General features: G+C 34.6%; 4 protein-coding genes and 1 long non-coding RNA gene across 5 annotated transcripts; 2 read left to right on the forward strand and 3 right to left on the reverse strand.

Annotated features, from left to right (window-relative positions):
- Nucleotides 1–955: 955 nt before the first annotated feature.
- Nucleotides 956–3,722, reverse strand: CtBP (C-terminal binding protein). The gene is made up of 6 exons (XM_015931576.2): nt 3,500–3,722; nt 2,910–3,212; nt 2,476–2,682; nt 2,175–2,399; nt 1,926–2,057; nt 956–1,793 (listed from the first exon to the last, which is right to left on the reverse strand). Exons 1-6 carry the CDS (start codon nt 3,513–3,515, stop codon nt 1,432–1,434), a joined length of 1,245 nt encoding a protein of 414 aa, XP_015787062.1. The 5' UTR covers nt 3,516–3,722; the 3' UTR covers nt 956–1,431.
- A 1,124-nt stretch (nt 3,723–4,846) lies between these two features.
- On the forward strand, nt 4,847–6,249 carry LOC149093441 (uncharacterized). Its single transcript, XR_016199573.1, has 3 exons — nt 4,847–5,333; nt 5,635–5,816; nt 5,958–6,249. It is a non-coding gene; the product is annotated as an uncharacterized LOC149093441 (long non-coding RNA).
- On the reverse strand, nt 5,812–7,618 carry LOC107363841 (uncharacterized). The gene is made up of 2 exons (XM_089268749.1): nt 7,435–7,618; nt 5,812–7,208 (listed from the first exon to the last, which is right to left on the reverse strand). Exons 1-2 carry the CDS (start codon nt 7,565–7,567, stop codon nt 6,331–6,333), a joined length of 1,011 nt encoding a protein of 336 aa, XP_089124875.1. The 5' UTR covers nt 7,568–7,618; the 3' UTR covers nt 5,812–6,330.
- A 366-nt stretch (nt 7,619–7,984) lies between these two features.
- LOC107363842 (uncharacterized) lies at nt 7,985–10,706 on the forward strand. The gene is made up of 2 exons (XM_015931106.3): nt 7,985–8,168; nt 8,395–10,706. The coding sequence occupies exons 1-2, from the start codon at nt 8,036–8,038 to the stop codon at nt 9,258–9,260; spliced, it is 999 nt and encodes a 332-aa protein (XP_015786592.3). The 5' UTR covers nt 7,985–8,035; the 3' UTR covers nt 9,261–10,706.
- On the reverse strand, nt 9,342–11,619 carry hfp (Poly(U)-binding-splicing factor hfp). Its single transcript, XM_015931550.3, has 4 exons — nt 10,762–11,619; nt 10,042–10,706; nt 9,770–9,959; nt 9,342–9,645 (listed from the first exon to the last, which is right to left on the reverse strand). Exons 1-4 carry the CDS (start codon nt 11,522–11,524, stop codon nt 9,536–9,538), a joined length of 1,728 nt encoding a protein of 575 aa, XP_015787036.1. The 5' UTR covers nt 11,525–11,619; the 3' UTR covers nt 9,342–9,535.
- Nucleotides 11,620–12,364: the final 745 nt, after the last annotated feature.

Genomic DNA, 12,364 nt, shown 5'->3' on the forward strand with positions numbered 1-12,364 from the left:
GTTTATCAAAGAGTTAGAATTATTTTTCCCCGATTAAACTGATAATCAGACAATTTTTTGATTTATTTACCCGTAACTGCATAAAATCGATGGAAATATCAATTTGAAATTGATTTAACCGATTTTGTCCTTTTGTTCATTTGATTTTGCTATTTTGACCCACCACTGGATGTATGTATAATTGCAGGATTTCAGATACATAACTTGCAAGTGAAAATCTAGATCTATTGAGTTACTTCATTGTTTATTTGAATTTGGAGGATCGAATGATAAATATTTGAAATAGTTAATTAAGATATTGTATTTCAATATTTATTGAACAATGAAATTATTTTCAAAAATGAATATTTTATATTGTAAAACGCGCGTATGTTTATATTGAAGTTTTATTAATATCCAACCCATAAAATTGAACCGATTTGATTTTTGTAATTGCAAAACTAATCTTAAGCCTAATCTTTAATATAAATTAATTTCCTCTGGAGGCATTGCTTTTTGATCACTAATTATGTTTGATCTAACCGTTGGAAGAAAAAGCTGATTCCTTTGATAAAATAGCCTTTGCTTTTAATCATAAACTGCAAAGAAAGATGATTGTTACGATTACCATGGTTGATTTTAGCTACATTGGAATGGAATCCAAGAAGCTCTCTCAGAAGCGGTTATAATTAAATATCCGCCTAATTAAATAACAATTTTTGGATGGTGAAAGATGATTTTTGTGGATGGTGATGATGATGATGACGATGATTGGTCAGGTGAGACATATAATTGGAATCATGTAACCATATCTTCATTAATTTGTGTGAATGGGATTAATCAAGGATGAGAAAGTGTATCGGAAAAAGATCAAGTTAGCTATTGGTTTTATGCCAGTAGTTAAAGTTTCAATCGTCCTCTTTCAACAACAATTTTAAATCTATCCCAGGATATTCAAATCTGTCTCCAGTACAAATCGTTCACCATACCGTTTTTTAATCAAATTAATTGAACATGAAGAGGAGATATTACAAAGTGATAAAAGAGGATCGATTCTGATATTGAACTTTTCCTACAGATGTCCGCAGATGAACAATTAAAAGAATGGAGGAAGTTATGGTTCCATGTATCAGTACATCACACCTATCCTCAATCTTTTTTGTTTCTGTTTCGTTGAGAAGAAAAGGGACTTATAGCAAGAAAAGGGTTCAGCTGGATGGCTTTCAAATAATTTTTTATGTATGTGTTGTTTGGTGTAGGTGTATTTTGTTTCTTTTTATGAAAAAGGGTTTTGAGGTGGTGTTTATCTCAATTTTTGTCAACCAAACTGCAGCTTACTTCTTTTATGATTTGTTTATTTGTTTGTTTGGTGGTTTTTTTAAGATTGTATTAAATTTTTGTTGTTTGTTGGTGGTGTCTGAGTAATTATTTTCTCAAATATGAATGATAACTTTAATGAAGCTCCGAGCTCTCTGGCTTAGGAGTTAATTGAACGGCTTCTTGAAGTGTCGAATGAGGGGTTGCATGGGCTGCTGCTGCTGCTCCAGGAGCTCCGGTAGGCATGGAGTCAAGAGTTGTAGAGTGGGGAGCCATCGAATGGAAGTTATATCCTGTGGACCCATTTAAAGTCTCTCCATAAGCGCTTGAGACGAAATATTCTTTGTTAACACAGTTACGGAGTGAATCCGGTATACGTGCGACTATGGCTCGTCTTATTTCAGAGGCTGCCATTTCACGAAGCTCAGTGCAACTTGCCTCACTATACCATGCTGCATGGGGTGTAACTATCAAGTTAGGGGCATCCTTGAGTGGACCTTGAGCACCAATTGTAAGAAAAAATTATTAATTTAAAATTAATCAATAAGGAATAAAAAAGAGAGGGAAAAATTGTAAAATTTATCACTAAAAAGGGGAAAATCAAGATAAAGAACGAGAACAAAACATACCGCTCATGGGATTATAGGGTTCATTCTCCTGAACATCAAGACCAGCAGCTCTAATCCTTCCATCTTTTAAAGCGGCAGCTAGCGCATTTTCATCAACTAAACCACCACGTGCAGTGTTGACCAGGAAGGCACCTAAGTAAAATTTAAAGAGCGCCAACAAAGATTAGTAACTCCATGTTGAGTGCAAAATGATACACATGACAACAGATGTTGCAAGTTGGCTGACTGCCAGATGAAATGTCAACTTACCAGGTCGCATCTGTTTAATTGTAAATTCGTTAATTAGGTGGTGATTGTGTTCATTGAGGGTGCAATGTAGAGAGACACAGTCGCTTTGATAAAGCAAATCTTGCAAAGTGTAAACACGAGTAAGTCCCAGAGATTTTTCAATACCATCCGGTAAATATGGATCATAAAATATAACATTGAATCCGAATGCTTTTGCTCTTAGGGCGACTGCAGTACCAATTCGTCCTGAAATATTACAAAGAAATAGGTTAGGAGGGAAATCGAAAGTTTGGGTAAATGTCATTAAAAAAGAAGTGCATACCTAAACCAACAATTCCTAGGGTATCTCCTCTGATTCGAGCACATCCTGCTGCTGCTTCACGAATTTGTTCAGGCCCTTGAAATTTTTTACCTTCTCGTACAGCATTTGCTAACCAGTAAGTCCGTCTATATAAGTTCAATATTAAACAAAGGGTTGCATCTGCTACTTCTTCGACACCATAACCGGGCACATTGCAAACAGCAATACCTAAAGAAAGAAAATAAAGTTGATATTAATGAAAGAATAAAGTAAGCCGGCATAGCAATAATAGCAGGAGTTTTTGAAAGCATTGACAGTGGTTATACAAATACAAATGCAAATACTGAATATGAGAAGATTTAGATTAGCAAATCACTGAGAAATGCAACCCTGGGCTGCAAGAGCATAAGCTGAAGGGCAGTAACTCACAAAACAAAGGAAAAGTTGCACTTTACCTAATTCTCCAGCAGCTTTAATGTCAACATTATCCACTCCTGAACCAATCCTAACAATGATGCGAAGAGCCTTAAATTTGTCGAGATCGTCTTTAGTTAAAGTAATTGTATGCCACATAAGGGCTCCAACAGCCTCATTCAACACTTTCTCATGAATCTCCTGTGTAGATTGGGCATCACAAAAGGCAACCGTTGCAACATCTTTCAATATTGGCATCTCAACTGAGCAATCACGTCCGTCCAAAAGGGCAACTAGAGGTCTAGTATGCATTGGTCCATTCGAAATGGGACCTCTGCCTCCGACTAGATTACATGAGAGATGGAGAAGGATTCATAAGATTGAAGTTAGAGAGAGAGAGGGAGAAAGAGAGGAGAGAAAGAGAAAGAAAGGTAGACAGAGGGAAAAGAGAGGGACAGATGAAAAAAGATTTGAAAAAAGAGTGGATAGCAGAATGTAATGAGGAGAGGAGAAGACAAAAGAATAAGATGAGGAAGAGAGAGAGAAAAAAGAGGATATCAATTAGTAAAATTCATCACAAAAAGTATCATTTTCTGACAAAGGAATAAGCAATAAGAAAGAGAGTAACCACCTTTTCTTTTGATCATGGTATTTAACTAAATTGTAACAATGATGATTATTATTATTTATTTATTTAATAAAGACGAGGATGATGAAGGAGATGATGAAGATGATGAAAAAACGAGAGAGAGACACAGGAGACACCAAAGTGAGAGAGAAATATATGGTGAGAAACCGACCACAAAAGAACAAGAATAATATTTAAGATTTTTGATCCTAGCTTGAGCTGAGCATTTTAGCATTGAATAAGCCAGAAAAAGAATGATGAGCGCCATTTTGTAAACGCCTTCTACAGCTACTCTAACAAGTCATGCCTAGTAAACTGATTTGTTGTGTTGACTGGAAGAGCCATTTTTGAAAATTAAATAACGAACCGCATATCAAATGAACGACAAAGAACTTGTTTAAATTAAATTATCTTTATTACAAGTTGACAGATTAAAAGGCGAGAATTAAAGGTTATAAGAGACTATTAATGCCGAGTACTGTTGACCAAATATCTAAAGCAATTTCAATTCTAGAGCAAATATATCACTAAATAAAAACAGAATCTATTGAAGAAATGGTAAACAAATTGATGCAATATAAACGCTTAAGATTAATTTTAATTATGAAGACTTTATAGCAATTAATGCATAAATTTTTATCAATCAATTGAAAAGCAAACAATTATTTACTTTAAATATAACGCATTTTATTTAAAAAAGGATTTTTGCAACGAAAAATCACCGCTCGGCAAATTGAAAATTAAAGCTATGAAAGAGGACATTGAAAACCATGTTGAGTCTTTTCAAAAGGTCCGAAGGATGTCACGTTTTGTCCCAATCGTGCTTTAGTTATAGCAATTTTTGATCTTTCTGATTGAAACAACTTTCTCATGAACCAGTCATGAAAGAGTTCTGAAGATTTGTGTAAATATTGTCCTCAGTTAGGTTATCGTTTAAGGTAAGGAAATATTTTTCAAGCGTGGATCATGTGTTATAGCGGTTAGGTCATTTAATTTCAATCGATACTTAATTGTAGTGTTTCCATCAAATTTGATCCCAATCGGCTCAAAATGGTCAGCTCAAAAAATCATCAGCTATGATCTAACGTTTCCTCTGACCAGTAGTTCGCCTGTTTCACGTGTGGCCTTATTTTTGTCGCCAAACTTTATCTCCTGGATGAATCAACATATCCACAGGGAACTTTCACCAAAAGGTTTTAAATCAGATATACTTTTTTATTACAAAAGATTGAATTATTCTGAGGTCAAAAGTTAAATTTTTAATTGGAATCAACTGACTTGTGAGTTGATTCAACTCCATCTAGCGGTGATATTTGCAGATGTGGCGGTTTGATAAAATTGATTACGAATTGGTCAATGTTTACAAAAATTGAATTTACTTTAAACTTGTTATCGTCACATCTATCAAGGGTATTTTTTGATCTTGAGATTGTTCATTTAAATATTTTTAAACTTCTTATAGTTGTTTATTATTAAGATTATAAAGTTTATTTTGTTATTAGCTTTGAGTGAACTTTTAATCCTGAAGTTAATTATGTCTCTGTGTTTTCTAGAGATTCAAGTGCAAGTGGAAAAAATCGCTGACGAATAATGCTGTGTGGATATTGGTGCAATAATGTCCGATACTGAGGGACAATGCGGATAACCCTTAAATTGTTGGCTTTTTGATGGTCTCAGCCAATCACGCTGAAATTAATTGAGGATAAATAAAAATAAGCTATTTTAATACCTTTAATTAGTCGAAGAAATGAAATTCTATCGAGTCAAAGGTGGCCGTACTGTAATAACTTTAAATGTACAGTCATTATCCTCACATTGTCAGATGTAACTTGTTGGGGTAAGTCTTATTGCTATTTACACAGAAATTTACCAAAAAATAGTCTTTAATTTTTAATCAAAGTTTTGGCGTAATTAACTATCAAATTAACCAAACTTTGCTAATTTATGTTACTTTGTTGCCAAAAACAATTATACACATTGAATGGTAATTATAATTAGATTGAATTTTGTGCAAATCTTGCAAAAAAATTATTTGTTTGGAAACTATGACAATGAGACATTTTGAGAATAGCGACTGTTATTAAATCATCTAAGAAATTGAGCCTTTCTCATAAAACATTTATCTAACTTTTTTTCAGTCAAGAGTGGTGGTCTTACGTAACATGGTTGGTGTCGAAGATATTGATGATGCTCTTGAATCTGAAGTAACTGAACAAATGTGGTAAATTTGGAATTGTGAACCGTGTCATTATTTAGAAGAAAAACAACCAGAAGATGACGCTGAAGTTATAGTCAAATAATTTGTAGAGTAATAGTCAAGGTAAAAAGTTGAAATTATTAATTCATAGCATCATATTATCATTTTATTATAATTGTAATTATAATTATTATTATTATAATTTTATTTTCAATCAATTTAACTGGTTTCTTGTATTTTATATTTTCTTTTATATAATCACAGAGGCTATCGTAGCAAGAGACTCATTAAATGGTAGATTCTTTGGTGGACGAATTGTAAAAGCTGAAATCTATGATCAAACATTGTATGATGAAAAAGATCTCTCTGGTTAACATTTTATTTTAATTTATTGAGCTTAATTCATCAACCAGAACTTTTTTGTCACTCTCTATCTTCTATTTCTCTGTTTCTTCCTCTTTATTCTTCTTTCTCTCTTTCTTAACATACACTCGCACACTTATACAAACACTTTAATTGAACAAATTAAACGATATTTCATCAACCTTACAAAAAAGTTCTAATGTTTCAATTTATCCTTATGAACAATGATCATGCCATGCTACCTTTGTAACCCCAAATGTATCTAGATGTAACATCAATCGTCCAAAGAAGTTAATGATTGAATTACACTCATATGCATAACAATCATTGGTTGCTGTTGTTGCTGATGTAGATGGGGCTGTTGTGGTTGTTGATTTTGTTGGAGTTGCGATTGTGGGTTTGATTGGAGTTGGGATTGCTGTTGTGATTGTAATTGCTGTTGATGGTGTGATTGTGGCTGTTGCTGTAATTGATGTTGTTGGGGTTCTTGTTGACCTTGCTGTTGTTGCTGCTGTTGTTGTTGTTGCTGTTGCGCTTCTTGTACTTGTTGCTGTAATTGTGGTGTTTGAGGTTGAATTTGGTGTTGATGATTTTGGGTCTGTGGCATCGAGGATGGCTGCTGTTGGTGTTGGTGTTGAAGTTGATTCGGGTTTTGTAGCTGCTGCTGCTGTTGTTGTTGTTGCGGGTGTTGTTGCTGGTGTTGATGTTGTTGCTGTTGTTGTTGTTGTTGCTGTTGTTGGGAACTTGATCCTGCTGGATTTTTAGGTCTACGTTTTCGTGTTTGAATACCTTCTTTCTTCATAGTCATTGGACGATTAACTCCATGTAATTTAAAATACAGACCACAAGCATTACAAACTGGTGCACCTTCAATATTACGCCTCCAAAGGGTTGTTTGAGCTGTTCCACAATTTGAACATGATAGACCTGCTCGTCGGTTATTTGGTATCTTCTTGTGAGGTTTAATTGGTGGTCGATTCATCCCATTGATCTTTGAATAAAGTCCACAAGCGTTACACAAATAATGGCCAGTACCGTCTCGACGCCATAAAGGCGTTGACATCGCACCACAATTAACACATTCTCTGGCTTCACCACAATATTCATATTCAGATGTTAGTTGAGTACGATAGCACGGCGAGGGAAGCAAAGCTGCGAATGAGTAGAACACAAGATTAATAACAAAAGATCAAAAAAATGAAATAGAAATAATAAATTCGATAAGAAATAAATAAAGAAAATAAGTGAATGATAAATATGAAAAAAAAGTGAAACGAGAAAGAAATAAAGATTGAGCGAAGAGAGAAAAAAGTTTGATAAGCAAAAATAAAAGATAATTGATATTAATACTTTTGATTACAATCAGTAATATACTTACTTGTATAATATTGTGTGTTATGATTAAGAACCGCTGCCGGTTGATTGGTATCAACCAGATTTGCCGATGTTGTATACTGTTCAACATTTGCATAAACGGTACCAATTCCAATGGTTTCTTCATTCATTGCCATTGTGAGGAGTTTTATCGTGATTTCGATGATGATTTTGACGGAGATGATTTAGAGTGCAACTAAATCTCACTTTACCTCACTAGGCTGATCATCGTCATCATCATCATCCTCTCATTCTCTCCCTTTGTTTGCCATTGGTTTAAAAAATTATCAGAAAGAACTTTGGATCTATTTGCTTTATTGCTGCGAATTTATGGATTCAAGATCTATACTAACTTTTACACACATATTCCATAATGATAATACTTGACATTTTTTTATCACTTTGTTACCATAGAGTCGCAGCAATAAAGCAAATAGATCCAAAGTTCTTTCTGATAATTTTTTAAACCAATGGCAAACAAAGGGAGAGAATGAGAGGATGATGATGATGATGACGATCAGCCTAGTGAGGTAAAGTGAGATTTAGTTGCACTCTAAATCATCTCCGTCAAAATCATCATCGAAATCACGATAAAACTCCTCACAATGGCAATGAATGAAGAAACCATTGGAATTGGTACCGTTTATGCAAATGTTGAACAGTATACAACATCGGCAAATCTGGTTGATACCAATCAACCGGCAGCGGTTCTTAATCATAACACACAATATTATACAAGTAAGTATATTACTGATTGTAATCAAAAGTATTAATATCAATTATCTTTTATTTTTGCTTATCAAACTTTTTTCTCTCTTCGCTCAATCTTTATTTCTTTCTCGTTTCACTTTTTTTTCATATTTATCATTCACTTATTTTCTTTATTTATTTCTTATCGAATTTATTATTTCTATTTCATTTTTTTGATCTTTTGTTATTAATCTTGTGTTCTACTCATTCGCAGCTTTGCTTCCCTCGCCGTGTTACCGTACTCAACTAACATCTGAATATGAATATTGTGGTGAAGCCAGAGAATGTGTTAACTGTGGTGCGATGTCAACGCCTTTATGGCGTCGAGACGGTACTGGCCATTATTTGTGTAACGCTTGTGGACTTTATTCAAAGATCAATGGGATGAATCGACCACCAATAAAACCTCACAAGAAGATACCAAATAACCGACGAGCAGGTCTATCATGTTCAAATTGTGGAACAGCTCAAACAACCCTTTGGAGGCGTAATATTGAAGGTGCACCAGTTTGTAATGCTTGTGGTCTATATTTTAAATTACATGGAGTTAATCGTCCAATGACTATGAAGAAAGAAGGTATTCAAACACGAAAACGTAGACCTAAGAATCCAGCAGGATCAAGTTCCCAATTACAACAACAACAACAACAGCAACAACATCAGCACCAGCAACAACACCCGCAGCAGCAACAACAACAGCTACAAAACCCGAATCAACTTCAACATCAACACCCGCAACAACAGCAGCCATCCTCGATGCCACAAACACAAAATCATCAACACCAAATTCAACCTCAAACACCACAATTACAGCAACAAGTACAAGAAGCGCAACAGCAACAGCAACAACAACAGCAAGGTCAACAAGAACCCCAACAACATCAATTACAGCAACAGCCACAATCACACCATCAACAGCAATTACAATCACAACAGCAATCCCAACTCCAATCAAACCCACAATCGCAACTCCAACAAAACCAACAACCACAACAGCCCCATCTACATCAGCAACAACAGCAACCAATGATTGTTATGCATATGAGTGTAATTCAATCATTAACTTCTTTGGACGATTGATGTTACATCTAGATACATTTGGGGTTACAAAGGTAGCATGGCATGATCATTGTTCATAAGGATAAATTGAAACATTAGAACTTTTTTGTAAGGTTGATGAAATATCGTTTAATTTGTCAATTAAAGTGTTTGTATAAGTGTGCGAGTGTATGTTAAGAAAGATAGAAAGAAGGAGAAGAAGAATAGGAAGAAAGGAAGAAATAGAGAAATAGAGGATAGAGAGTGACAAAAAAGTTCTGGTTGATGAATTAAGCTCAATAAATTAAAATTAAATGTTAACCAGAGAGATCTTTTTCATCATACAATGTTTGATCATAGATTTCAGCTTTTACAATTCGTCCGCCAAAGAATCTACCATTTAATGAGTCTCTTGCTACGATAGCCTCTGTGATTATATAAAAAAAATATAAAATACAAGAAACCAGTTAAATTGATTGAAAATAAAATTATAATAATAATAATAATTATAATAAAAATTATGCTATGAAATAATATTCTCAATTTCTTACCTTGACTATTACTGAACTCTACAAATATTTTGACTATAACTTCAGCGTCATCATCTTCCGATTGTTTTTCTTCATAAATAATGACACGGTTAACAATTCCAAATTTACCACATTCGTCAGTTACTTCAGATTCAAGAGCATCATCAATATCTTCGACACCAACCATGTTACGTAAGACCACCACTCTTGACTGAAAAAAAGTTAGATAAATGTTTTATGAGAAAAGCTTAATTTCTTATAGCAATTAATACTACTATTATTAAAATTATTACCTCGGTTTTACGCATTAATTTTTGCATCAGCATTTGTCTTGCGTTAGATCCCTTAATTACTATATTTTCTTGCTGTTGTAAGGTTTGTGGCTCTTCACCAGCGACTTGATCTTTTGCTTCAATTTCTTTCGAAGCAGCTATGGCCGATGCTTTTTCTTGAGCAGCAGCAAGACTGATGGCAATGCTCTTTGCTGTTACTTCGTTGGCTACAGGTTTTAAGCTAGAACTTGAAAGCGTTGAAACTGCTGTGGTAATAGGTTGAGCTGCTACGGTCGTTACTTGTGTAACCACAGGAATGGGAAGAGTTGTTATTAGACTCGGAGAAGGATTCACAGTTACGCCAGTGATTATACCCGGTGCATTTGCTGCAAGCACCGGCTGAACTTGAGTTGCAGAGATTGTCATCAGACTTGCAGATCCCCCAATAGTAAGTGGTGTTGGAATTGTTAGACTGGATGGAGAAATAGTTGTTACACCTTCCACAAGAGAAGCATTTCCGGACGATGAGTTATTTGATGCGGTGATGCCAGTGGCTTCCATAGCTTGTATTTTAGCTGTTGCTGCGGCTGCAGCCACTGCTGCCGCTGTTGGCATCGTGCTAGGTGCTGTTGGTCCATCTAAACAATTCGGTGGGGTGATTGCTCTACCAACTCTCAAGTACTGTCCTGCAAGTACAAAGAAAATTCAGAATATTATAAAATTAAAATAAAGAGAACTCACCTCCTAAATCAAAAAGATTCATTGAAGTTATCGCGTCGGTGGCAGCTTGATCTGTCTCATATTCAATAAAACCATAGCCTTTGTGTTTTCCCGGATATTGTGATGTAGCTAATTTACATGATTTAATTTTACCAAATGCTTCAAAAACTGATTGAATATCTTGTTCAGTTAAATCTGCATGAATAGATGCAACATATACGCGATTAAACTTTTTAGCTTCAGTCGTAATTTGCTCAATAATTGGCGCTGCTTGAGGCATATTACTCGGTCTACCAACTTTGATGTTACGACCTCCAATCATTACTCCGTTCATTTGGTCTAGAGCTAACTGGGCTGCTTCTGGCAACTCATATTCAACAAAGGCGAATCCTTTATGTTTTTGAGTTAATGGATCCCACGACATGTTAATAGACTTGATAGGACCAAAAGGTAGAAAAGCTTGTCGAACTGTATCTTCTTTTAACTCGAAGCTAATGCTTCCAACATAAACACGACACATAAGTACAAGAGCTTGGTGTCGTTGTAGTGATTTTTGCTGTTGCTGTTGGTGGGCTATGGTTTGCTTAACAAGAACACTTTTAATACTTTGTTCCATGGCATATTTTTTGGCCTTTGTGATAGATTCGTATTGTTCCAGCGTTAACTTAACCAGTCCAGCCTGAATCGCGGACGCACGCAAAGCTCCAGGACCACAGATAAGAGTACCGGTCTGCTGGAGCGCTGACATGTCAGGGGAAGAGTCATCTGCTTCTAATGTCAACATTGTGACGAGGATAAAAATCACAGAGATCAAATCAAGTTTAAAAATAATTTAATTGAGCGAAACAGTAATAGAGATGCTCTGTTTACCTATCAAAATGGTTAGTCTAACCAGTAACCGTGGTTCTTTCCCCAGCTACAAGTAACCGGTTGCTTGTTGGTTACAGCGCCAACATTTGAAAAGACAAAATAAACACATGCTTTTATTATTTTAATCAATAAATGCTATTTAATTTTATCCTTTTCATTTTCTCTTCCAGAACAAAGATAATTAAATAAGTTGTAAAACCTTTTCTTATCAAAATTTTTTCAAAGAATTGACAAGCTTTTTTTAAAAATATTACAATGTTAACTGAATATCAATAGATGGAGCAAAAATCCCTGTAAACAACTCACACTTTGATAAATAAATCTTGAAATAAATGATAAAATTATTTATATATTCATGATTCTAAAGTCAATTCAATCGTCTTTTCTCTTTCTTGAGTTTTCAAGATAAGTATTCATCAAGATATTCACTTATTAACGATATTATTATCCATTTGCATTGAAAACAACACAATTGAATTGGTAAAGTATGCTAAAGCAATGGCAAATATTAAACCTTGATAAAGAATCCAAAAGTTTACGTTTTTAAACGTTTGCAACAATTTAATGAAACCAATGATTTTAAAAAAATTTAGCCTTAATCGGTCAACTAATCAGAAAATTAGCTTCAATTTAACATTCAATTTTCATATTAAATCATTAGATATTGACGATACAGTTTTCCCCAGAGTTTTTTGCTTTTTTGTTACACTGCCATCTAGGTGAACTACAAGGGGAAACCACAAATTTCACACTT

Source organism: Tetranychus urticae, chromosome 3 (assembly GCF_039701765.1).
Source record: "Tetranychus urticae isolate SD_2017Ah chromosome 3, NJAU_TeUrti_SD_1.0, whole genome shotgun sequence".
NCBI classification, from domain to species: Eukaryota; Metazoa; Arthropoda; class Arachnida; order Trombidiformes; family Tetranychidae; genus Tetranychus; species Tetranychus urticae.